This window comes from Canis aureus, chromosome 12, assembly GCF_053574225.1.
Source record: "Canis aureus isolate CA01 chromosome 12, VMU_Caureus_v.1.0, whole genome shotgun sequence".
Lineage (NCBI taxonomy): Eukaryota > Metazoa > Chordata > Mammalia > Carnivora > Canidae > Canis > Canis aureus.
The window spans coordinates 42,087,962-42,115,299 of record NC_135622.1 but is presented as its reverse complement, the minus strand read 5'-3'; the positions used below and the strand labels follow the sequence as shown (position 1 = coordinate 42,115,299).

At 47.2% G+C, this 27,338-nt stretch overlaps 1 protein-coding gene across 7 annotated transcripts in view; it reads left to right on the top strand.

The window, feature by feature from the left end:
- Positions 1–8,197: 8,197 nt before the first annotated feature.
- The window catches only part of TOGARAM2 (TOG array regulator of axonemal microtubules 2), a 90,132-nt gene continuing 70,991 nt past the window's right edge, over positions 8,198–27,338 (top strand). For 2 of the 7 annotated variants that reach the window (XM_077843730.1, XM_077843729.1), the window contains exons 1-2: positions 18,851–19,160; positions 24,110–24,260. In XM_077843730.1, the coding sequence (XP_077699856.1) occupies positions 18,879–19,160; positions 24,110–24,260 (433 nt within the window). In that variant the 5' untranslated portion in view covers positions 18,851–18,878. Of the gene's footprint in view, positions 8,414–8,633; positions 8,776–16,416; positions 16,608–17,876; positions 17,945–18,532; positions 18,612–18,850; positions 19,161–19,193; positions 23,657–24,109; positions 24,261–27,191; positions 27,313–27,338 lie in introns of those variants that run through there. The other 5 variants (XM_077843732.1, XM_077843733.1, XM_077843734.1 and 2 more) reach the window with 5 other exon arrangements.

The following is a 27,338-nucleotide window of genomic DNA, read 5'->3' as shown; positions in this document are numbered from 1 at the left end:
TCAGTTTAGAAGGACAGCATCAATATAGAAACAGCCACTAGGTGCCATCCTTGCTTTTTGCAAATTTCCCAACTCTTTTCTGGTACTTTGGTCCTAAAGCAGAGCCTGAGTGTCTCAGGCCCAGCAACACGCATTGTGAGAGGGACACTGAAGTGAACCCTATATAGAGGAGGTTCAGTCTCCAGGTGATTGGCCCATTTGGACAGTGGCTGCTGAGGAGGCAACTGGTTTGTCTACACTCTTCTCAGAACTGCTTGCCAACCACTTCCCCCCCGCCCCCTACTGGACCACAAGCATCTGCCTGACAAAATGCCCAGCTGACACACAGGAGAAGCAGCAGTTTGTATGAGTCGCCCAGTATTAGGAAGTTTGAATATTTCCCTTTCTGCATTTCCCTTAAAAGTGAAGTAATAATGATAAAGCCAAAAATCAGAGAAAAATCACACATATCATACACCAAATGCATTAGTTTTCCCTGTAGAACCTTATCCATGGTAACCATGATTTTACACTATGACAATAAAGGGAGGGGGGTAGGAATTTTTTCTACTTCTCCCAACTTATAAAAATTTCAAATATACAGAAAAGCTAAAAGAATAATGTAATTATTATATGCACACCACTTACATTAAACCATTGTTAATATTTTTCATCATCTATATTTGTGGGCATATTTATTTTTGCTGATGTTTTAGAAAGGAAATTGGAGATGTCATGACACTTCTAAATACTTCATTGTGAAGTTACTAAAAATTGTGACCTCCAACATGATCATAATACCAATATTATACCAAAAAAAAAAACCCAAACAATAATTTCCTAATATTGTCTGATGTCTGGTTCATACTCAATTTTTTTTCCAACTGTCCTCCAAATGACTTTTATTTATTTATTTTTCTTTTATTTTTTTTAAGCTGTCCTTTTTTTTCCCAAGCCAGGATCTAGTCAAGTTTTGCTCATTGGATCTGGCTAAGTCTTCTTTAGTTACTTTTGCTCTAAAACAATCTCTTCCCCTTTTCCTCTTTAGTTTTTCTATGACATCAATGTACAGAAGAGACCAGGCCAGTTGTCTTGTAGAATGAGCCACATGCTGGATTTAAAGGTTTCTCTGTGTGGGCATGACTAACTCTTTTATCCCCTGTGTTTTCTATAATCTGGATATGACATTGCAGTATTATCCAATAGAATTTTCTGTGAGGATGGAAATGTTCTCTGAGATGTCCAATATGGAAGTCACTAGGCAGATGTGGTCATCAAACACTTAGAATGTAGCCAGCATGACTGAGTAACTGAACTTTACATTTTTTAAAGATTTTCATTCATTCATTTACATTGAAATAGCTACATGGAACTAGTAGCTATGGTATTGAACAGCACAGATTTTTTTTTTTTTAATTTAAACTCAGCCAACAAATAGTACATCATTAATTTCGGATGTAGATTTCAATATTTTATCAGTTGTGTATAATAGCCAGTGCTCATGTGCTCTCCTTAATGCTGATCACCCAATTACCCCATCCCCCACCAGCACCCCCTTCCAGCAACCCTCATTTGGTTTTCTGTAGTTAAGCCTCTCTCATGGTTTTTCTCCTACTCTGATGACTTCCCACTCAGTTTTCCCTCCCTTATCCTATGATCCTCAGTGGGAACAGCACAGATCTTAAAACTTAATCAGATTTGGCTTTAAAGTTTTGATATGACATTAAAGATGACATTGTATACTTGATATGGCAACACAACAGGAAGCAAGATAATAACACATTGTCTAACTATTAGTGATGCTAGTTTGAAAAAACCATTCAGGTACAATTTATAATCAATAAAAGCATACATTTTAAACAAATGTTTCCATCTGTATAACCATGGCATGATCCAATACAGGAAATTTCCATAAACTCAAAAGTTTCCCTGGTGCATCTTCCTAGACAAATCCCAAATATCTTCCTCCCCCTAAGTCTGAGGCGACCACTGATAGGCTTTCTGTCACTGTGGAATAGATACCTTTCCAAGAGCTTTATGTAAATAAAATCATATAAATGTATTCTTTTAGTTCTGAGTTTCCAATGAAGGATATTCAACATAATGTGTTTGAGATTCACTGATGTTGTTGCATGAACCTACATTTGTTTCCTTTATTGCCAAGTGATGTTCCATTGCATGGGTATGCCACAATTTGTTTACTCCTCTGTTAAAGGAGACCTGGTTTGTTTCCAGTTTAGCATGAAAAGCCAGACTTTCCCATTGCTGTAATCCACAAATTTTGATAGGCTGTGTGTTTTCATTTTTATTCAGTACAAAACAGTCTCTAATTTCTCTTTTCTCTTTTGAGTTCTCCTTTGACTCATGGATTATTTAGACATGTGATTTTTAATTTCCAGCTATTTGGGGATTTCCTGAGGATTTTTTCTATTATTATTTTCTAACTTAATTCTGTTGTGGTAAGAGAACATCCTCTGTATGACTTAATTCTTTATATTTATTGGGGATTTTTATTTTTATAGCCCAGAACACAGCCTATCTATCTCAATGTTTCTTGTGCACTTAAAAAGAATGGGTGTTTGCTATTGTTGGGTAGAGTGTTCTATAAATATCAGTTAGGCTGGGGCACCTGGGTGGCACAGTTAGTTAAGTGCCCAACTCTTGGTTTTAGCTCAGGTCATGATCTCAAGGTTATGATGTCAAGGTCGTGAGATTGACCCCTGTATTGGGCTCCCCCTAGTGTGGAGTCAGCTTGAGATTCTCTCTCTCCATCTCACTCTACCCCTCCCACTCATGTTCTCTCTTTCTCTCTCAAATAAATAAAGAAATCTTAAAAATATATATATATCAGTTAGGCCAAGTAGCCTGACAGTGTTGTTCAGGTTTTCTACTTTTTGTGTCTACTTATCCTATCAATTATTGAAAGAAGTCTGTTCAACTATTTAACTATAAATGTTTTTCCTTCAGTTCTGTCAGTTTTTGCTTCATGTATATTAAGCTTTGTTATTGGGTACATACACATTTAAGATTGTTATATCTTCTGGATGAATGGAATTCTTTGTCATTGTGAAATGTCTCTGTTTATACTTGGTGACATTGGTCCTAATGTCTACTTTGTCTGATATTAACATAGCCATTCTAGTTTCCTTATGCTTATTGTTTGTGTGATATCAATCTTTTCCTATCCTTTTATTTTTTGCCTATCTGTGTTTTAAAGTATTATTTAAAAAGATTTATTTATGGGGTGCCTGGATGACTCAGTTCAGTGTCTGCCTTCGGCTCAGGTCATGATCCCAGGGTCCTGAAATGGAGCCCCGCATGGGGCTCTCTGCTCCACAGGGAGCCTGCTTCTCCCTCTCCCTCTGCCTGCCACTCTGCCTACTTGTGCTCTCTGTCAAATAAATAAGTAAATAACTTTTTAAAAAAAGATTTATTTGTTTGAAAGAGAGAAAGCACTCATGCACATGAGCGGGGATGGGGTAGAGTGAGAGGAAGAGAGATAATCCAGAAGCAGACTCCTTGCTGAGTGCAGAGCCTGATGTGGGGCTTGATCCCAGAACTCTGAGATCATGACCTAAGCTGAAACCAAGAGCCAGCCATTTAACTGACTGAGCCACCCAGTTGCCCCACACCTATCTGTGTTTTAAAGTTGAAAGTGTATGTCTTGTAAGCAGCTTGTAGTTAGTTGAGTCTTGTTTTTGTCATCTGACTCTCTTTCTTTTGTTTTTGTTTTTTTTTTTTTAAATTTTTATTTATTTATGATAGTCACACAGGGAGAGAGAGAGAGAGGCAGAGACATAGGCAGAGGAAGAAGCAGGCTCCATGCACCGGGAGCCTGACGTGGGATTCGATCCTGGGTCTCCAGGATCACGCCCTGGGCCAAAGGCAGGCGCCAAACCGCTGCGCCACCCAGGGATCCCACTCTCTTTCTTTTGATTTGAATGTTTAGACTATGTCTATTTACTATAGTAGTATGATTGGGATTAAGTGTATCATTTTGCTATTAATTTTTTGTTTCTGTATGTCTTCTCTGCTCTTTTGTTTCCTCATTCCATCTCTTTTACTGACTTTTGATTGAATAGTTTTATAAATTCCACTGTATCTTTACTATTGTCTTATTTGCTCTACTTTTTTTTTTCTTTACTGGTGGCTGTAGGTTTCCACATGTATCACAATACACAGGACCCTATGAGTCCCTAGTGAATGCCCTGAGTTATTAAGAAGGACTCTCCTCTCTGGCCTGGTGGAAATTCAATGCGGTGTAAGTTCTGAGAACCGCTCTGCTCACTGTTTCTTGATAGCTCTTTGTCTGACCTCCCAGGATTGCACTCTACATGTGAGCATTTTGATATTCAGTAAAGACTGAAGGGGATGCCTGGGTAGGTTTTCTTTGGAGCTGTTTTTCCACCTACCTCTCTCTCTACCAGAATTCTGTCTTGCAACTTCCGGCTGCTTCAGCTTCTCTAAACCCCCATCTCTGTAACCTCAGCTGAATTGGGGCTCCCCTTTCCTGCTCTGTGGTCTGGAATGTGCCTCCAAGCAGAAAGTTAAGATTCCTTCAGGCCTTACTACTTCCATTTCCTTTCCCTCAAGAGTCAGAGTGCTACTTGTTGTCCAGTATCTGAAAAGAATAGTTTCATATATTTTGTCTGTTTTTCTAATTGTTTATTGTGGGAGGGTAAATCCAGTCTATGTTATTCTTTTCATGTCAGAACAAGAAGTCCCATTTAACTTTTGATTATTGATCTTTTTTATGTGGCTATATAGTCTTTATTATAGTAATTTAAAAATGCATATAAATAATCTATGTTCATAGTAGAAAACCTTGAAATACCAATTGAAGTAGAAATCATCCATAATCCCCTCCATCATAGAGTAAGCAGAAATAATGTTTTAGCATATATCCTTCCAGACTTTTCTATGTGCATATGTATCTATAAATATAAAAATAAGACCTCATGCTCCCCACCACAACGGTGGTTTATAACACCTGCCTACTCTCCAAGAACATGGGAGAAATGGTGTCCATTTTTCATCTGCATTATGACAGCTCGTGAGTTTCACAGGAGAGCCCTACTGCATTTCAGAGACATTTGCAAGACTCTGGACTTGAGAAATTTCATGTGTAAGAGAAAACTATCTTTGTTCTTTTTTTTTTTTTTTTTTTTTAAAGTCTGCAAGTTTGTAAATGTAAAACTTTACAAGAGGAAGACTTTTATTTTGTGAGAGAGAGGAAGAGAAGCAATAGGTTTGATGTTAAATTCTTAGGCCCCTAAGGGGCTTGTCAAATGTATTGTTTGAGGAGGCAAAGACTGAGAACGTTATTTTATTTTTAAAGATTTTTATTTATTCATGAGAGACACACAGAGAGAGGCAGAGACATAGGCAGAGGGAGAAGCAGGCTCCCTCTAGGGAGCCGGATGCGGGACTCAGTCCCAGGATCCCGGGATCATGACCTGAGCTGAAGACAGATACTCAACCACTGAGCCACCCAGACATCCCAAGACCATTTTTTTTTTTTTTACAGATTGTCAGATTTCAAGAAATTTTTCCAAGTCTAGACTGTTAATCAATTTGGATCTTTTAAAGTTAAAAAGAAAAAACAAATAGGCCATGCTGCTTAAAAAACTGTACACATTAAAACTCTTTAGCTCTTCTCATGACACGGCCTATAGTGGCCCAATAAGAGGTGGCCATTGCCTGGCCCCATGTGCCTTTTCCTATAAAGAAATCCAGGATGGCAGAAGCTTTGTAGTAGAGAGTGGAGGCCCCAGAGCTCTGGCAAGCCCTTACCTTTCTCAAGTCTCAGTGTCCTCATCCAGAGTGAAAGTGAGTACAGCTCTGAAGGTGGCAGTGAAGATTCAGTAAACTAAAGTTTCTAGTGTGTCCCGCAGCCAGCAGCACACAGTGTACAGAGATGTTACAAAACTAGCTTCAGGCTGTAGAGCCAGCAGATCATCAAGTAAGTACCAAATCACTTCTTCAAACCCTGAGTACATTCATCCCCTCTACCGTCGTCTATTTTCCAGTTAGGGCCTCTTTTTTTTTTTGCCCATAATGCTGCAAATTCTCTATGCGGTCACCTTGGCTTCTACACTCTGATATGTGCTGTGCTGTCACAGACTCTCTTTTAGACTCTTCACTGCTCTCTGACTCTGTCTCCTCGATCCCTGCCCCATCCACGAGGCTTCCTTTTTCCTCGATGTGACTATTTGGTGGAGATGAAGCCATCTTTGTCCTTTACACCTTTGCCCTCCTCTAATCTGCTCACCTCCTAAGGGAAGTGTACATGCTGGATGTGTTTCTAGGGAACCACTCCCTCATTACCCTCCGGATCCTTAGAGAGCCATTGCTTCAGCAGTGGTCACAGGGATCGTTTCAGAGGGTTCCCAAAGCAGGCTTACCCTGCCCCTCGGGTGGTTGAGGCCATCTCCCAACCATCTTGTGAGCTCCAAGAAGACCAGCATGAGAGAAATACAGGTTCTTTGCTCTTTGATCTCACCAGAAGAATGTGCCATTCCTGTTTGCAGCAAGAATGGCAAATGCCCATCTGGGTTTTATGAAACATCGGGATACTCTGTGCACAGAGAGGTCTCAGGAGGATCATAGCTGGGCTTTAGGAGTTTTGCAACGTTGGCATTGCACTGCATGCTACCTCCAGGAGTTGAGATTTGCCATGCAACCTTCAGTTCTGGTTTTAGCTCCTTTAAAGGTGAATGTTTTGGGCCTGTAATTGCCTGGTGGGATGTGCTACAGAGCAGTGGGTGCTACAGGTGACTCAGAGGCAGAGGGCCTTCGGATAGGGTGGACACCTTTCCTAACTGCAGAAGTTAGAAGCTGTAGCCTTTCTGTGGCCCATGAGACAGGACATGCCCACACTGGTGGGGTAAATGAGGATTCTAGAAGACCAAAGTCCCATGGGTACTTAGATTATTAATGCTAGTGGGGTCTTTTTGTACCCATAACATTTGGAATACAAAAACAGATGAACAGGAAATATAAAAAACAAAAGCTTTTTTTCTGAATCCAGACTCTTGGGCTTCCTGACTATGAGGTCTTTAATACATGGCTTTCTGCTTAGGTTCCTTATCTTTCTTGCAGAACTAGAGATAAGTCATTATGTGAGAACCATGTAAGTGCTCTGATACACAGTAGGTGATTAGTGAATGCTAATTTCCTTGCCTTTTCTCTTCCCTAAATTTGGATTAGCCTTGACATGATTCTTATAACAGTTCTAGGACATAAGCAGGGAAAATATTTTTTTAAATTTTTTTAATTTATTTATGATAGTCATACAGAGAGAGAGAGAGAGAGAGAGAGAGAGAGGCAGAGACAGAGGCAGAGGGAGAAGCAGGCTCCATGCACAGGGAGCCCGATGTGGGATTCGATCCCGGGTCTCCATGATCGCGCCCTGGGCCAAAGGCAGGCGCCAAACCGCTGCGCCACCCGGGGATCCCCAGGGAAAATATTTTTATTCCCATTTTAGAGGTGAGAAAATGGGGTACAGAGACATGTACTGATCTGCATGAGGCCACAGGGACAAGCTGGGTCTGTGTCCCCAAAGTCTTGGATATTACAGGAGAACTGGTAGGGAACTGGATAAGTTTTTGATCCTGGTCCTACTGCTGTTGCCTGGGTGATACCTCTGTGTCTCAGTTTCCTTGTCTGTAAAGTGGAGGTAGTTAAGAGTATTTACCCCCAAGGATTGTTGTGGGGATAAATGAGCTAGTATCTATAAAGCACTTAGACTGGCAATTAAGGGGTGGCTCTCATTATTAAATGCCCCATTACTTGTAGGGCCTACTCCCAGGGGCTTGTTTTGGGTATTTTCTTTGGGCCTTCTGAGAGGCACATGTCATGTGTCCTTTAGAATTCTGGGTGTCCTGCATATTAATGAAGGGTAAAGCGAGTTAGTCAGTACCTACCTATGTCACACTGGTTCTCTACAAGGGCCTGTGTACATGTGTGAGTGCCATGTTAGGATCCAGGGTGGGGTCCCCGAGCAGCCACCCCCTGGTGTCCACTCCATCAGTGGACCCAAGCTAGCATCAGGCTCTCTGCCAGGTGTGTCCCTGCGTGACTATGGTTCAGGGTGAGCTTGCTCTTTATATTCAGTTGGCAACTGACAGGCACCCTAAATTGATTCATATCCATGGTAACTGTCACCCAGGGGAACAGTGAGAAACAAGAGTCTTTTCTTTCCATCCTCATCAAACAGAGCCAGTGCTCAGAGACCATCAGGCCTGGCTCTCCTTCCAGCTGGCGCTGGCTCATCTCTTCAGAGAGGATGTGGGTGTCTCCTCCTCCTCACTTCTCCCTCCCAGGGTGCACTGGCTGACTGCTTGAGGCAGCTGAGGACCAGCGGGCCTGGACACTGCGGAACTGGGCCTGGTACTTCTTGCTTTTGAAAACACTCCTGAAGCCTGTACCTCAGGTAATGGGTGGGAGGCTTGGGGAAGTATTTATCAGATGTAGTCCAGAGGGGGCCAAAATTACTCAATAAAGCTTGTATTTGTGGTAGTTTATGGTTATTTAGAAAGAAGATTGGTGGTGATGTCTATGGGGGGAGATCCTTGATTGACTTTATGATGGTAGGAAGATATATCCTATCTCTCTTTTATATGTGCTCTGAGGTATTTTTTTTTTCTCTGAAGGGTTTTTTCCTCCTTTTATGGCTCTGATGACTTTTCTGGAGGGAAGTATTGGTGTTCTGGTACCAGCTGGCAAGGGAGATACACACCCTGACTCATCTGAACAACTTTCTTGAGATCTGATTTGTCTTGATGGTACCAAGAGGTAAAATATGATTTGCATTGAATTATAAATTTCTTATTTAGTTGGGCTCAAGTTCTGGGCTAATTGCCATGGAAACTTTGAGACAGATTAGAACTTTGTTTTGTAACATGTATTCTTCACAACTCTGGTCCTAAGAAGTAGTTCATGAACAAACAGGTGTAAGGTCACATAGATCTAGAAATTGCTTCATATGGGTCTATGGTCATATATATTTGGAAATCACTTCATACTCTACCCCTTATTGGAGCATTACAATACATAGAACACATTAAAGATCCTGAAACATGGTCAAGTTAAGAAACTAGTTCAACATTATCTGAGTCCATGTTTCCTAAACTTCCTTTATTGGATTTTTTTTTGTATTCATAATTGCTCCATGAAACACAATTGAGGGATGGCTTGATTGCAATTCTTTATACATTCCAGATTCATTCTACATTCCAGAATGTAGCTGGAAGGAAACATAGAATTCACCTGAAATGCAGGAGACTGCTTCTCCCATCTCCTGTGCATTATAGAGTCATGGAGCTATAAATGTTCTAGTGAGGTTGGAGAAAGGAAGGCCAGGTGGGAGGAGGCTGGGTCCCTATTAAGCATCCTGGAAGGATGTTGTCTGGCTTCTCCTTATACATCTCTAAGGATAGAGAGCTCACTCCTTTCTGGGAAGCTATTTGTTAGAGGGTTAGGAAGTGCAGCATCCTGCACATCCAGTAAGTAGTGCCCTGGCCTCTCGACCTGTGCAGCCAAGCTTAGTTTATTTTGACTTGTTATCCCTTCAGTGGATCAACAGAGCCCTCACACTCGCCTCTGAGTCCATTTTTTCCGATGTCTTCACAATTGCTTATATGATGTTGTGATCTCACTGTCATGTTCTCGTTCCCGTGGATGGGCTGTGGTTTGCTAATATCCTTCCCACAGTGTGTAAGGAGAAGCAGGTCTGAAGGCAGACTGAACATTTCCCTCCAGAGTCTGGAGCAGCACCTGCCTCTAGTCTTTGGTCTAGAAGGGGTCAAGCTCTCACCTGCTTGTGTTTCTTCTAGGGCAGCAATTTTTATGTATAGGTTCTTTGATTAGACAGACTGTCCATGCCACACAGGTCCACACCAAAGATGTGATTTGTATTCACATGGGCTGAATTAGGTGTCACCCTAATGAGGTGACAATCCTAATGAGGAGGATTTGTCAAGACTTTCCATTTTAGTCATTATGTTTTTAGCACAAGGGTCTTTGAGTAGAAAGTCTCAGCAAGCAAGTTGCCTTATCATTTAGGAAACTGTCATCTTCGAGTAATAGAAAACCCTCCTCAAAATGTCATAATAAAAAAACCTTACATGCACACCAGTTGGCATTTGGTAGTAAGGCTTGTGGGTTGCTTGACCCAGTGGCTTAAAGTGCCTCAAACATACCCTTTCACTTTGTCCCTTGATAGTGTCCAATTGTGTGAGGTTTTACAAGCCTTTGGGACACTCTGTTTCTACTCTATGTGTCTGCCTTGCTCCAGGGAGAAAAACCACTTACCAGTATTTTTTACTCTTTCCTTGTTCTTCATTCCTAATGTCTCCAGTTTCCTTATTTTGTCATTTCTGTTCTGTTTGAAAAACTTCTCTTAGCCATTCTTTTAGGTTAGGTCTGATGATAACAAATTCTCTTAGTTTCTTTTGTCTGAGGATGTCTTGATTTCAGTTCCATTCCTGAAGGGTATTTTTTGATGGGTATAGAATTCTGGGTTGACAGCTTTTTTCTTTCATTATTTTTTTTTTGTTTGTTTTTGTTTTTAGTTTTTTGAACTTGGATTATGATATGTCATGGAGTGGATTTATTTTTTTTAAAGATTTTATTTATTTATTCATGAGACATACAGGCAGAGAGAGAGAGAGAGAGAGAGAGAGGCAGAGACACAGGCAGAGGGAGAAGCAGGCTCCGTGCAGGGAGCCTGGATGTGGGACTTGATCCCGGGACTCCAGGATCGCACCCTGGGCTGGAGGCAGGTGCTAAACCACTGAGCCTCCCAGGGATCCCCAGGAGTGGATTTCTTTAGGTTTATTCCATTTGGAATCTGCTCAGTTCTTGAATCTGTAGATTAAAGTCTTTCACTATGTTTGGAAAGCTTTCAGGGATTATATCTTTGAATACTTTTTTTTAGCCCCACACTCTTTTCCCTCTCCACTCCAATTGTACAAATGTTAGAGCTTTGGTTATAGTTCCACAAGTCCCCAAGGTTCTTTTCCTTTCTTTTCAGTCTGTTTTCTCTCTGTTGTACATATTGGGTAATTTCTATTCTTCTCTCTTCAAGTTTACTGATTCTGCCATCTGTCATAGTTATATTCACATTGAATTGTTTATTTAAGTTGTACTTTCCAGTTCTAAAATTTCAATTGGTTCTTCCTTATATATTCTATTTCCTTGCTGAGACTTTCTACTTTTTAATGTGTTTCAAGCATGTTCATCAAAGTATTTTATGATGGTTGCTCTTAAATCCTTGTTAGATAATCCTAACATCTGTGTCATTTTGGCGTTGCATCATTGATTGTCTTTTTTCATTTGATATTTTTCTTGTTCTTGGTATGATGAATAATTTTCAGTTGTATCTTGGACTTTTGGATATTAGGTGGTGAGACTCTAGATCCTACTTGGCCTCCTCTTTTTCAGGCAGTTAGGCTATCTAGGTGTAGCCCAAGATCTAAGTGAAGATTTTTCCCACTGAGCCCCACTGGCACCATCCTAGCAAAAGCAGGGCCCTGCCTCACACTGCCATGCCTTGCCTGATTGTAATGGGTGGGATGGAAGTTCCATTCCCCACTGGACCCTGCTGGGTGGAGCCTTAAGAAGAAAAACAAATGTACAGAAATGTATACATATCATGTGATGAATTTTTACAGACTGGAAATGTGGGGGCATTTTAAGAATTTTCTGATTTCTTTGTATGTGTGCGTTTTTTTTCTTTTTTAAGATTTTTAACTTATTTATTAGAGAGAGAGAGAGAGAGAGAGCACAAGCAGAGGTAAAAGGAGAAGCTAGGGGCTCGATCCTAGGACTTTGGGATCATGACCTGAACTGAAGGCAGATGCTTAACAGACTCAGCCACCTAGATTCCCCATCTTGGCATGTTCTATTAAAAATGTATCAAATCATTTTTCTTTATTATTCCCCACCCAGAATTCTCCAGAATTATCCATTCACTTACTGATTCCTTCTTTCCTTCTACCCCTCATCTTTCTTTACATTCATTCTTTCATTTATTTATTCATTTATTCATATATCAGTTTTCTTCCTTTCCTTCCCTCCTCCTTCCTATCCATCTGTCCATCCATCCATCCATCCATCCATCCATCCATCCATCCATCATTGAAGGAACAGGTATCCTTCTTCATGTTCCTTCTGTAGCTATGGGGGCAATAAGCTTTTCTTCTCTAACACTCTTCTGTGGGGGTAAAGAAGGAGGGGCACACCCTATGTGTGGTGAGGGCCTGGGTTTTCTTTTCTTTTTTTTTTTTAAGATTTTATCTATTTATTCATGAGAGACACACAGAGAGAGGCAGAGACATAGATAGAGGGAGAAGCAGGCTCCTCGCAGGAACCTGATGCAGGACTTGATCCCAGGACCCTTGTATCATGTACTGAGCCAAAGGCAGATGCTCAACCACTGAGCTACCCAGGTGCCCTGAGGGGCTGGCTTTTCTTGGGAGAAGTCCCTGAGAGGCAGCTGGCCCAGAAGCAGCATAATCAGAAAGCTTCAGTCCATGTCCTGTCACTACCACTGACTTCTGAGACCCTCTGGGCCTCAGTATCCCTCATCAGTAATATGAAGGGTTTGGCTTGGTCCTCTCTTTGACCCTGTGACTGGGTTGCCTCTATCATTTTGGAGTTTCCCAGGAACTTCCCAGGAAATGAGCCAGCCCACAGGGGGATGCCTATTTAGTGGGGCCCTTTCTGTGCCCTTGGCAGTCTGAGCACCTGCACCCAGCCTGCACTGTAGTCAGCACCTCCCAGGCTCCCGTGGGCTGGGCTTTGAGAGGTAGGCTGGGATAAGAAGGAACATGAGTGATATTTTGGGAGGATGAGTCAGCCCAAGTGTCAGTCTAGAAACAGTACCAGCTTGCCCCCATTGTTCTATTTCCCTGTGTGGGGGTGTGTGTCATATGGAAGGGAGGGAGACGTCTAGCTCTTTTCCTCAGCCAGGGAAGGACTCAGGATACACAGTATCTCAGTGTGAAGGGACCTGGAGGTCATCTAGAACCAGATCCCCTTGTTTCACAAATGACAGTTTGGAAGCCCACAGAGGATGGGGACTTGCCAGAAGCCACACAGTAAAGTTGATGACAGGGTCAGGACTGGAACCAACCCCCTTGTCTCCTTGTCTTAAACCCGTGGTCTGGCCATGTGCTAATCATCAATAGACTGGACTTGCTTTATCCTGAGAGGTGTGAACCCAAGGCCCAGCCTGGGCATTGTCCTCTTTGGGGTCTCCACCAGAAGGGCCTTCCCCACCTGCTGCATGTGAGCTAACCTTAATTTGTGGCTAGGACAATGCTGGTTTTTAATGAGGCAATGCTGGCCAAGGGGTCACCCCAGACCCCCTTTTCCATCTTCCATATGATGTGTGGTGCTCGGACTCTGGTCTGTGGCCTGGGGATAATGTTTTTAATATCTGTTCTTGGGAAAAGCGCTGAATGTTACAGGAAATGGAGCACTGTGCCACTAACTGTCCTCTGTTCTCTACATCATCAGGGTTTGTGTCAATCCCATCACATGAACTGAGTGTCTATGTGTACTCTGGCTGGTGCTATGGTCTGGGGAGCTCATGGCTTAGTGTGTGTGTGTGCAGTTAGCTGGGGGCAGGGGGAGGGGGCTGGGCCAGGTGGACCATCACAGCTCAGTGTGCTGAATGGAGCTGTGACAGGGACATGTGAGGCTAGAGAAGTAGAGGGGATCCTGAGTAGTTAAGGAGAGCTCCCCAAGGGACAGCAGGAGTTGGCCAGGGGCAATATGTATATGTAGGGGTAGGAAAAGGTTTGAGAAAGGCTTTTTCCCAGTTATGTATTTTTTAAAAAAGATTTTATTTATTTATCTGAGAGAGAGAGCAAGTGAGCGAGCGAGCGAGAGCATGACTGGGGAAAGGGGCAGAGAGAGAGGGAGAAGCAGACTCCCACTGAGCAGGAAGCCTGATATGGGTCTGCATCCCAGGACCCTGGGATCATGACCTGAGCTGAAGGCAGATGCTTAACCTGACTGAGCCACCCGGGTGCCCTCAGTTATGTATTTAGAGGTTTATTGACATATTTTAACCAGATGTCTAGATATTTTACAATGGGAAGTGTGTTCAGGATATCCAATCCTTTACACTGCTGGAAAGAGAGCAGTTTAATTCATTTTACAAGTCAATAAGGTCCAAGAGGACCCTCAGGGATATTTTCAGTGAAGGGATAGGGTAAAATGTAATCATCATCCATTTACCCAATCATGTGTTGTAAGTTTCAGTCTATCAGTTTTTGAAATTTTCAGCTGCTGATGGGTAGGCAGGGACTGTCCTCTGTGGACATGGTGGGGACCACTTATCTGGTGTGTACAAGAGTCCTTCCAGCTTGTGATTCTGCACAGTCAGTCCATTTAATTCATCACTGAAATATTTATTCAGTGCCTTCTGGGGTGAGCTGAGCCTTGTGCCCTGTGTTGGATGTATGTAAATAATTACTCATGGTCCTTGTGCTCAGGGAACTCACAGAATGGTGGGGGGCACAGACATGGAGTCATCAAGCTCACTTGAGAATTAGTGAGATGACAGGGAACGTAGGGACTGGATGGAGACAGCCTCATACTCAAATTGGGTGACTGGAGGCAAGTTTCATGGGAGGGTTTTATACAGGTGTGGGCAGGATGTGGAGAAACCGCAGAGGAAGCACTGGGGTCTGCTGGTCATGCTGGGTGCCTCCACCATCCCTAGGCTTGAAGGGAGTAGTTATAGGACCTCAGAATCACAGAGGGCTCCCTGTCAGGAGGTCAGGAGCCATGACCTTTGTGTGAAGAGCTGTGACCTTCAGGTGAGGGGCACAGCCAGCCCAGCAGGACCACATGAAGGATGCTGGGGGAATAGAACCCTGGCCTCTCTCCTCTGTCTTCCACTGGCCAAACCCAAGGGAGCCAGAAGGCAGGGGGCCTGTTGATATAGCCTGGCGAGGTGGGCACAGAGCAGAGTGAAGAGGAGGGGGAGAGGACGGGGGTGCAATAGGGAGTAGGAGATATCTTGTACTCAGACTCTTACTGGAAGGAGTGGGGAGCTTCTCTCAGGAGAGGATGATTGAGCTCTGTATCTGTATCCTGGGCCTGCTATAGAAAGTACCACACACTGGGTGGCTTAGAACATCAGAAGTGTATTGGTTCACAGTATGGATACGCACGAGTCCAGAATCAACCCTATTGGCAGGGCCACACACCCTCTGAAGGTGCTAGGGAAGGATGGTGCAGGCTTTGTTCCCAGCTTCTGGTAGTTGCTTGGTTGTGGCAACCTAACTCCAATCTTCCCACAGCGTCCTCCGTGTGTGTGTATGTGTGCTCACGTGTTCGAATTTCCCCTTTTTAGGCAAATCAGAGAGGGAGACAAACCATAAGAGACTCTCTTTTTTTTTTTTAAGATTTTATTTATTTATTAATGAGAGAGAGAAAGAGAGAGGCAGAGACACAGGCAGAGGGAGAAGCAGGCTCCATGCAGGGAGCCCAACATGGGACTCGATCCCGGATCTCCAGGATCAGGCCCTGGGCCGAAGGTGGCGCTAAACCACTGAGCCACCCGGGCTTCCCTGAGACTCTTAATCATAGGAAACAAACTGAAGGTTGCTGGAGGGGAGGGGGGTGGGGGGGATAGAGTGACTGGGTGATAGGCATTAGGGAGGGCACATGATGGGATAAGCACTGGATGTTACATAAGACTGATGAATCACTGAACTCTATCTCTGAAACTAATAATATACTATTAATTATTATAATTATTCAATTGTAATATAAAATTCAATTAATTCAATTAATTACTGTTAATTAATTGAATTTAAATGAAAAAAACCCACAAATTTCCCCTTTTTATAAGAGCACCAGTCATATTGGATTAGGGGCCCACCAAACTCTAGTAGGACCTCCTCTTAACTGAGCCAATTAGATCTGTAAGACTTTATTTCCAAGTAAGGTCCCATTCTGGGTTATTGGGGCCTGAAACCTCAACACATGAATTTTCAGAAGACACAATTCAACCCGTAAAAAATTATGTCTTGCCTGGGGGTTCAGTAGGCAAACAAGCATGGGTGTATGTATATTTGTGTGTTGTATGTATATGCCCGTGTGTATGTGTATATGCACATGGATATATGTGTGTATTTATGCATGTGTGTATATGTGTGTGCACACATATTTATCCACGTGTGTGCACGTGTATATGCACATGTGTATGTGAGAGTGCATGCATGTATATGTGCATGTGTGTGTGTGTGCATTCATGTGTGGGTATGTGGGTACATATGTGGGTGTGTGGGTGTGTGGTGCCACGTAGGTAGATACCCAGAGGCCTGAGAGCCATTTGGTGGGGGTCTTTCAGGTGGCTTGGATGATGCTGAGATCTGATCTCTCCTCCCTTACCCCTTCACCTGTGCCCTGCAGGCTCCCACCTCCTGGAATTCCTCTGCCTGGGGATTGATCCAAGCTTTGTGGGACTTGCAGCTTAAACAATTCAGAGGCTTTTTTAAGAAAGAAGACAAAATTAGATCTGAAAATATTTAGGATGACACAAGAAATCACAACAAATTGGTGAGGCAGGAGATTCAAGGCCCTTCCTTCTGGGATCTCCTCAGGTGAGTGACCAGAAAGCTTTCAGATGTCAGCCTGCCCCCAGGCCCCCTCTCCCATTTGGGCAACTCCTCTGGCTCCCAGGCCCTGGGAGTGGATGGAGTTCAGCAGCTTCCATCCCTGCTGGCACCTGGCCAGCTCCTTACCCTTCAGGCTTCGGGCTTATGCCACGCATCACGGCCCCCGGGCTTACTCTCATCACGTGGTCACAGCAGTGGGGAGCATGTGACTCCCCGAGGGCCTGCTCTGTGCCCAGCAGAGCACAGAGTGCCCTCTGAGGGTCAAATACACTGGGAGGAGGGGCGAGCTGTGCTCCTCCCAGGCTGGCATGTGGGGAAACCCAGGCTCCAAGAGCTTGTTTCTTGCCCAAGGTCATGCTGGGGCTGGAATCACATCCAGTCCGCCTCGCAAGCTCCACTTCTCAAGGGCTGCACAAAATGTACCTCCCTTAGTGCAGGGAATGCCGGAATACACAGGTGGTTTGCGGGAGGTGGGGGGGGGGGGGAGTCTCTCTGCATTATCCAGCTCCTGAGGGCAAACTGTAGTCTTTCCTGTGTTTCTGGCATCTGGCAGAGAATGTGGCACAGGAAGTCCTCAGGAGATGCGTTATGCTCCATGGTCTAGCAGGGGCAGGTGGAGAGCAAGAGGACTGGACAGGGGCCAGAGTGGAGGGGCTTGTCAGACGTGGTGCCCAGCGTGGCCTTTACCCAAGGACACTGGGAGCCACAAGGGGTGTCCGGCTGGGGAGTGATCATCGGATCTGTAGTTCTGTAGTTCCGAAGCTCTGGCTCTCGGGCTGTGATGTGAGGATGCAGTCAGGGGGCAGTACACACATGCCCTCTCCTAGCAGAGCTCAGCCTTTAGGCTGGCTTCATCCTGTCCCTGCCCTGTCTGGCCTTGCCACTGATGAATCACTGTCACTTATAAGCTATGAAACCAGGGCAAGGGCTTACCCTGCTGGGCCTCAGTTTCCCCATCTGTCACTTCATGCCTACGGTGCAGGGGGAGAGTCCAGTGCAAAACACATGGAAGCCTCTTCCAGCTTCTAGCTGCCACCAGTTCTGGTTTGGAGGAAGTGCCTCCTTCCTGGGGCCTCTGCTAAAGGATGTTCAGGAGCTCAGTTCACCTTGCCAGCTTGCCCCCTGGGGAGTGATGGGGGCTTATGGGTTTCTGGCCCAGGGCCAGTGTCTGCCATGGGCCATCTTCTCAGTGCTCATGGGCTGGCACTCCCAGGCCCCTCATGGAGGGTGGTTAACAAAACCTGCTTCTTTCAGGGCCTCAAGAGAGAAGGGCCTGCTCTCGGTGTGTATCAGAGAAGAGGAGAGAACCCAGGAAAGTGCTGGTAGGTCCAGGAAAGGGTTCCGTCAGTCAGCCCTGGGCACATATGAATCAGTCAGCCAGGCCTCCTGGATGTGTGACCAACCCCCTGCCAGCTTTCCCTGCTCTATATTCTGTATGCCTGCCTGGTCCCCTGTAAACTTGGGGGATCTGCCTGGAAAGCTTTGTAGTGTCTTTGGGCAAGTGGCTCTTTACAAGGCTGCATAAAGTCAATGAGGCCTCTGGCTCCCCCTGTCCCCACCCCATGCTCCTTGGGTGGTGAGAGTTAGAAGGGGGTGGCGTGAGGAATGGAAGCAGTTGTCACTTGAGGCAGGGCAATGTCAATGAGGTGTTTCTGCCAAGGGCCTGGGCTCAACGAGGAAGCACACATGAGCTACTAGGACTCACATTTCCCAAAAGCTGGGGGAGTGCAATCTGGCTGAGGCAGAGACCAGAGGCTTCTTGCTATGCGTCTGTTTCTGCACGTGCTGGTGACGGGCACTAATGGATGCGGGGTGTATGGTGGGCTGGACAAAATCACAAGCCTGTTACATGCTCTGCTTAATCCTTACAGCTCACCTACCAAGTCAGTCTTGTTATCCCCATTTTATAGATGAGGAAACAGAAGCTGAGAAAGGTTAAAGACTGGCCAGAGGACACAGAGCTGGAAAAAGCAGGACCAGGATTCAAAGGTAGTTCTGCCGATTGCCGAGGCCTGGGCGCTCACACTACCTGCCCTTCTGCATCTAGACATAGCTCGAGAACTACCCAGAATTGGGCCCACGGGCCCCAGCAGCAAATCCAGGGGCTCACTGTCCGGGGCATTCCTGCCGCAAGCCTGCCGTGCACTCCCTTGCCGTGGTCACTGAGCAGTAGGGCCCAGGTGACTCTCACCGGCAGCCCCACAGGACAGGTCGACCACTTGGGAGTGCCCAGTGCCTGGCGGGGCCCCAGAGGAAATGAGGCCAAGGGGAAATGTCTCCTGGCTCCCTCTCCTTCATGCAGGAGCTACGGGCTCCTTCAGGGCAGCGGTTGCTATGCAGCCTTGTTTATTCAAGGAGAGCCTGGCAGAGGCCAGGAGCACGCCAGCAGCAGGACCAGGGGCTCTCCAACAGCCTGGGGCTGGCCAGGTGTGGGGCCACGTCGTCCTTGCCCCCTTGGGCCCATGGGCCACATTGTCCACAGAGAGATTGCAGAGCCTGGATTCCTCCAGTGACAGGGGTTGGCCTCTGGACAGAGAGGTAAGGGGGTGTGCAGGGCAAAGGGAGTGGGCGGAGGGTCAGCCTGCCTGGAGTCCTTGGAGGACAGATCTAGAGCAAGGACAAAGGGCACCCAGGGATGGAGGCTGTGGGGCGTGGGCAGGCCCTTCCTCTCTCTGGAGCCTGCGGTTCTCTGAGCCTGCGAGCCAAGGAAGGGGGCTGTGCTCTCCTCCTGGCCATGACCTCTGGCAGAGCTCCCTGAGTGGGGGCCAGCTCCACTCCCTGGGATGCTGAGGGTGAAGGTGTCGGAGGGATGAGGAAGGCTCTGTGTTAGGGGCACAGGCTGTGGGCCGGCTGGAAAAAGCAGGATTCAAAGCCAACTCTTCCTGCTGCCCAGGCCTGGGTGTTCACACTACCTGTGCTTCTGCGGCTGGGTTTGAATTCTGGCTCCGCCTCTTACTGGCTGTGTGGACTTAGGGTTTTTTCATTCTGAGCCTCAGTTTCCTTGCCTATAAAGTGGGGGTTAAGTGATGCGTCCCTTGGGGCTGCCTGTGAAGGGTGGAGGTGGTAAGGAGAGAGAGGGGAGAGTGTTGGCCCCTGTGCTAAACGGAAGTTACTTTTGTTGATGCCATTATTACTACAGGGGAGATGATGGTGTTCCTTTCCAGAGCAGACTCTGGGCTCCAGAAACAAGGGTTTTGTGAACCACGTCTCCAGGACAAGGACTCACATTGGCTGGGGACCTCAAAGGGCTAGTGTTACCTCCAGAGCCCTGGGAGGGGCTGTAGGGCCTGAGCTTTGTGGATGCATCGCTGCAGAGGGTCACCCAGGCAGAGGGTGCAGGGGTGTAGCCAGGCGGGTCCCCTCTAACCCCAGGCTGCCCACCTCGGCCCTGTAGCCTTGGCCTAGGAGTCTAGAAGAAGGAGGAATGTCATGGGAGCAAGTGATGGGGAGGTGTCAGGCTGAGCTCGGGAGGGACCTACTGGGGCCACCTCACAGGTACCTGGCTCTGCTCACTGGCGTGGATGCTTAGAAGTTTATTGTTTTATACTCAACCTCTTGGCAGCCAGAAAAATGTATAAAACTCACCAACTGTGTCAAGTAGGATTATAAAGTCAATGTGTAGCCACCACCGCCCAGGGCAAGAAAGAGACGCCCCCCAGGGCAGCCTCCTGAAGGCTCCCCCACAGGCCCCTCCCCGTCACAGCCACCTCCCTGCCCCCCAGGGCTGACCACACTCCCCACGTCCTCTGGCTTTCCCACGAAGTCTTACCATCTCTGCATGCATATCTAAGCTGTTGAATTTTGTCTTCCTTTGAACTCCATACAAACAGAATGGTACCCTCTGGAGTCTTCCGTGCCCGGCTTCTTTCAATAAACACTGCTCTGGGGAGTCACCATGGCGCTGAGCGGAGTGGGGTTGAGTAGTTTTTCTCATTTTCATTGCCGTGGAATATTCCACGGCATCAATACCCATAACCTTTTTCTCCAGGTTCCTGTTGGGCATTGGGATTATTTCCAGATTTGGGCCATTGCCATCAGAGCTGCTTGGAACATTCTCATACTTCTGTGTTGGTTCACAACATGCAAGGTTTTCTCTAGGGTAGATGCCCGGGGGCCGTCTTGCTGGGCATAGGGCTTGCATGTCTCTAACTTTATTAGATGAACCAGACGGCTTTCCCCCGAGGCTGTGCCCCTGTCCCAGTCGCCAGCCCTGCATCAGAGCCTGGCTGCGCTGCGTCACAGCAGCACCGGATGTCATCATTTTTTGGTCAATCTTTGCGGACTGGAAGCATCCTAACTCATTTGCATTTTCCTGATCAGCAGTGGGTCGGGGCCTTCTTTGTCTTTCTTCCTCCTGGCTTCCCTCCTTTTTGGACCTGCCCCTGGTCTCCTTGCTCAGCATCCTCATTGTGCTGCTTCCCAATCTCTGTTTTCCTCTCTGTCCTGTAGACCCCTCTGTCCCTTTGCCTCCATTCTCCTTCTGAGGGGACAATCATTCATCCATGTCATTTCTCTGCCATCGATCTTGGAGCAGCAGTCCCAGACTTCTGAGCAGCTGTCTGCAGGTCTGAGATTTTCACTGTGTTTGTACTTCAAAACCTATGGATTTGGGCCCTCCTTGTGTCATTTCTTGGGCCTTGGATTTCCCTTTCAGGAAAATAAGGACAGAAGAAATGGCCCTCCACAGAAGCCCTTTCAGTTTTCCAGGCAAAACCTGGCATATGTCCTGGAGAGGCACCTGGAAGGTTCTAGCGTTTGGTCAAGCAGGGTCAGCTTTCTCCTGGGGCCACTAGGAAAGGACAGAGCTAGTGGTCCGAAGTCTGCTGAGCTTCTAACAGGGAGACTTTTGTGAAGAGCCATTTCCTGGTACAGGACAGTCATTTAGACACTAGGCAGGGCCACCCCAAGTTTGCTGAGATGCTGATTGGAAGAGATGTTTAATTCTTCTCAGCCCTTCAGGTCCTCTCATACCTGTAAGTGCTCACGGAGTGGAGCTCCAGCTGCTGGGCAGGGGTCCCCGAGCGGAGAAGCCAAGCAGAAAGCCTTCCTGGGGCAGTGGACTGGGCGACTTTGCGTCAGACTCCAGGACTAGGATCAAACCCTTGGACCACTCAGACCTCAATGGTGGAAATGTCAGGGAGGATGGGCAGAAGGCTTCCGAGTGGCAGCCAGTGGCTGTGTTTCAGGCAGGCTTGACACATGGCACCCAGCCCCAGGAAACGGTCCTCAGGAAGCGTTGTCATGGCCTGACCAGGCACTGCCGTCTGAGGCAATGCACTGAGCAGTGCTGAGGTGCCCACTTAGGGGAGGCCTTGGTGGGAGGGTGGAGGAGGAAGCTGAGGACCTTGCCAGCTGGTGGCCAGTGTGATGCCTGCAGGGGTGTGGCCCCTCAGGGTAGGCTTTGGCTGTGACTGCCCTGTAGCAACTTCAGGCCCCACATTAACCCCTCATTTACCAGCCGGGACACTAGCTGATCTTCAGGGTCTCTTACAGCTCAAAATTCAGTGACCAGAGAAATAGAGGAAGGCACCTCTTGCCCCACAATGTGAAGCTTCGTTGATCTGATCTAGCACATGATCTGATCTCTAATTTATATTTGCATCAAGATGATACACAAAAGTGGGACAGACTCAGATTTTGAATTTTGTAAATTTGTGGATATGTTATATATCCTTTCCCCTAGGGACACCACTTACTCATCCAGTGCCTTTGTGTGGATTAGAAAAAGACATCTCATGATCAAGGCACTTTACTTCTCTTCATCAGAGAAAGGCACTAAATGTAGCAAATCCGTAGTGTCTACAGTGTGAATCATGCCCCCTTAATTATGATGCCTTGTGCAGTGCCCAACCTGAACAATCCCACAGGGCGGCTGTGCTTGTCACCTACTGCCATAGTCTTCCAAACAGAGCCTACATAAAATTTTTTCTCAACCATGGGCCTTCCCATGTCTTCTAGACCAATGATCCTTATATCAGAATTCACGGCCCTAGACATATATGCAGCTCTTTCCTTCCTCTCTCTGTACCCACCTCCCTCCCCCCCCAACACACACACTGAATTATTGCAAATGGAAGGCTTCATTCTTCAGCTGTGTTGGGAATAAAAATGGTTGAGAAGTTCTGCTTTGGGCTCTTGGCCATGAGATCCACCCTATCCCGGAAAGTCATTAAAACGCAGGCACTGACTTCCTCCTTAACAGACTCTGTTCTGGTAAGAAGGGATCTCTTGGAGCATTTCCCAGCAAGGTAATACTTGGGCTGCTCTTCCAGGTGTCCTGCCCCAGCCTGTCCACGGACGCGTGCTCGTCCCCGAAAACTTATGCAATGAAGGACATCCGTCAGGTGGCACCTCCATGCTACCACAATATTACCCCTGAATTCTTGCTTCGGGGCTAGACAACTTGAAATGCTTTTCATATTTTATTGAATACTCTCAGTAATATTGTGAGAAAGGTGTTATTATTTCCCTTTTGCAGTTAAATTGAAGGCCAGAGAGGTTCAGTAATGTGTTGTAACGTGTGAAGTCACGCAGCTAGTAGGCGATGGAATTAGTGCAGGGCTGTTAACTCCTGAGCGCACACTGTCCTCTCATGTCTCCACTGATTAGTTCTAGGTCTCCATCCAGCTACTTACCCTCTCTGAGCCTCGGTCTTATCATGTATAAAATGAAGACAATAACATCTGCCATGTTGCGCTATTTCAAAAGCTAACTAGAACCATCTGTGGCAGTACCCGGCCCTACGCCTGGTGCAAACCAGCACGGAACTAAGAAATGTTAGTTCCCTTCCCTGTTTCTTCTCAAGAAAGCTGTCTGTGAAGATGTGCTATAGTTTTGATTTCTTCATGCATGCATGCTGCAACCGGTTATGGAGGTCTTACTATGCGCCAGGCACTGTGTTCGTCGCTTTGTGTTTCTCTACAGTCCTGTGGGCCTGCTAGCTGATGCACCCCCTGCTGTCTGGAGCACAGAGGGTTACAGGAGGATCGACCCCACCTGATCCCATTACAGCAGGGAGGTGGCATCTGCAACCAGTGGGTGTAGCGCCAGAGCTGGTGAAGGGGCCCGGGAAGGGGCATTAATGGTGGGGGGGGGCATGTCATCTGTGAGCTGCCTTCCTGCCAGCCCTGAGTGGGGAGCCTGAGTGGGGGTCCTTGGGCACCTCTCCCAGGGATTCTGGTGGGCGTGGGGTTCAGTCTCCCAGTTTTGGAGGAGATGGCTCCTGGACTCCCAGTCCCAGAAGTCAGATAATGTCATTCTTCTCCTTGAAAAGTCTTTAGAGTTCCCCTCGCCTGCAGAGCAAGTGCAGACTCTGAAGAGCACTATGGGTCTCCCCACACTGGCTCTCCACCTTCCCAGGCTCGGGTCCTCCTGCCACGCCCCAAACTCACAGCCTGTTTGTTCCTCCACGCCTCTACTCAGACAGTTTTCTCAGCCTGCGAGGCCTTCCTCACTTCCCTCCTCATCTAGACCCTGCTTCTTTCCAGGCCCGGGGAGGATGCTGCTTTCCTGTGGGGGGTCTCCAGGTGCCTAGTCAGACAGCACCGCTGCCCTCCCGTGTGCCTGTCCCCGCCCAGGACCCACTGTGCTCCAGCCAGTGTCACGGCAGGTGTTGCTTCCCAGCACAGCAAATCCCAGGTGAGAACCGCGGGAGGGCCCGGCCTAGCTAGTCTGAGCCTCTGACCCTACGGACCTGTCTGTCTCCTCCACGTGAGGGGCACCCGTGTCACCTGGATCTGTCTTGCAGGGACGGAGGGCTGGCCCATCATAACTTTAAAGATGGTGCATGGGCAGAGGAAGGGAGAGGAAGAGTTTACACCTGATCTTATTGACTGTCTAGCAGCAATGGTGCTGAATTTTTTTGCACGTGACTTCACTTAATCCTGACCAAACCCTTTGGTAGGACATTTTTTTAAATGAAGAAACCAAAGCTCAAAGGAAATAAAGAAATTTCTTGTTAATATGAGAGGGGCAGAGCAGGGTTCAAACCCAGCTGTGTTTTACCTCAAGGCTAAAGATCTAGGTGTCCTGGGGGTGGAGGGGTGGTATTTAGGAGCATTCTGGGCTCGGGGTGTAGGGTGGGAAGGCTGCCCATCTGAGGCCTCTGTTTAGAAGAGAATGTTTCAGTGGGGGATATTTTTGGGTTCAAAATCGAAGTTTGTTCACTCTGCCATCTTTGCCCTATTCCCCTTCTCTACCCATCTTGACATGTCACCACTGTTCCCCCCCGCCCCAGTATGTTCAAGGAGGTAAGAACTCTGACTTCTTGGAACCCATGCCTCTCAGAGGTCTCTAAAAGGAGGAGTGGGTAGTGTCACAGCCACACGAGGGAAGTTGCACCTGTGGCAGCCCCGAGGTGGGTGGGCAGCTAGGGCTGCATCTCAGGACTGGGCCCCCATTCTCTCCTGGGCCTCTCTGCAGGTACAAGCGTGATTGGGATCTTGTCGCTGGGCCTGACATTCTTTACAGGGCCAATCCTAGCTTTGTTTCCTTTCCACTTGAAACCTGAGTCCCCTCTGTGGCCTCTCTTCATTCCTGTGGTGCCAATCACCATGGAACCTGTGTAGCTATAGCTCTAGTGGAAGGAGCAGACAATGGTCAGTTACCTTGGCCCACTCCATTCCCTAAACTGGGAGGCCAAGGGTGGAGGAGCCAGCTCTCTTGGGCAATCCAGAGCCTCAGGGAGTAAGGACAGAATTTTGGTCCCCAGAACCCACTGGCTAGTCATCCTGTAGGTCAGGGGTTGGCTGTTCCAATAGAGAACAGTCATTCCTTGGTGCCCAGAACAGAACAGTGCCAGGTGCAAGTGGGGGTTCAGTGAATTGTGTCTTGGGGGATCAGGTGCTAAGTACACTTGATGCTAAGGCCCAAAGTTTTATCCACATTTGGGCTGGGATTTCTGATCTTGGTTTTTATAGTTTGTACATGAATTTTTAAGCTCCTACCAGGTTGTAGGCCTCTGTGACTTTCCTGGGGAGGTGCTACCCATTGTTTTCACATAAGACATAAGACATGGTCATTAGCCACATGCAGCTGTGGCCACTTCCCCTTGGGCAGGTGCCTGGGAGATCCTGCACACAGACCTTGGGGGTCTAGAGGTCACACATTGTTGACACGGTCAGGAGCAGGCCTGAGAGGGGGTCTGGTGGCTGGGTTGCCCTGGCAGGCTATGACGTGGCTGCAGGTCTCTTCTCTGTGCTGCAGGTGTCCCCAGGGCATGGAGTAATATCAGCTTCTGGCCCAGTGGCCATTGTGCCTGCTGAGGAGGTTGTGGCAAGTGGGGAGGGGGCTGTCTTGTTCAGAAGGCCCTTAGCAGTAGCGCTGGCCACTGAGACATATGCCATCTGTACTCTCAGGTAGCTCCAAATTTTCTCTTTAGTCTCCTAGAGAGTGATCACTTTGGGGAAACTGAGGCAGTAATAACCACTTTGACAGCATAAGGTGAGAAGCAGGGCTGAGATCTCAGTCGGAAGTGAATGCGAACTGTAGCCCAGTGGTTCTCAATCCTGTTTGAACATCAAAATCACTCAGAAGTCAAGAAAAAGTAACCGAACAGATTCTCATGACCTGGTCCCTAGAAGACTCTAATTCAGTAGAGGCCAGAGGTGGGGCCTTGGAATCTGTCGTCCTTTCTATTTGTTCCCGGGTGGCTGTGATCCGCAGCCAAGGCTGAGAACAAGGGCTGTAGCTAAATCTCGCTTTTCTGCATATAATTCACATAGAAAGCCAATGCTCTGGTTAGAAATGGCAGGTTTCACTGTCTGCAATGCCTGGGCTCTGGCTTGTTTTGCTTTAATTCAGCTGTGGATGGCCTGTCCCCGCCTGGAACATTCCTGCTGGGCTTTGCCGGAAGCAGCTGCTTGCCAATCTCTTGAGTCTCTTTGCCAGCCCACTGGGACGAGGGGCGGGTTGTTGAGACCTCTTCCACCACCTGCTTGGGAGAAGTGCTGGGTCTCAGGGACATTCCCTTGTGGCCAAATACTTATCCTAGTAGTCAGCAGACAGGGAGCTGCGAGGAAAATTCTCCTTGGACAGGGAACCTGAGGGCTTGAGGACGTAAGCAGAGAGACCAGGCAAAGGCTGAGCTGGAACCTCTGTTGGGGCCAGAAGTGTTGCTAGGAGCTGCTCTGCCTTCTGGGGCCAGGGTGGGGACGGTGGCAGGCTGGCTTCCAGACGGAAGGAGGTTTTCTCAGTTTCTGAGTTGGGATTTGCTGCTCAGCAAAAGGAAGTTGGCACTGACTGCATCCTACCCTGTCCCCAGATGATACCTCGAGGGAGCTGCTCCAGAGTAGAGATTGGGAGATGTGGCCTTTACCCCTGATTTTGTCACTGATCCACTCTGGCCATCCACCTCCCTACCTGTCGAGGTGAAAACAGGTCACCCTTATCTCAGCAAAGACTATTAAATTGGGTGAAGTCACATGGTGAGACCCTTGTCACATGGAAAGAGAATGAAGTCAGGTCCGGAGTGAGAGCTGATGATTGACCCCAGGGGATTAAGGGAGACCAGAAAGAGGCTTGAACTGGTCAAGCAGTTGGCCACAGGGCGATGCGGTGACTCGCTGACAGGGTCAGAGGTGTATGGCTTGGTGAGACAGGTGGGCCATGAACTTCGTGCAGATAGAGGCTGGCACGTCCTGAGAGAAACCAGGGAGCTGCTTTCTGGGGAGACCCTGCCACATCCTGAGCGGTAAGCGGAGTCACGGAGCTCTACAT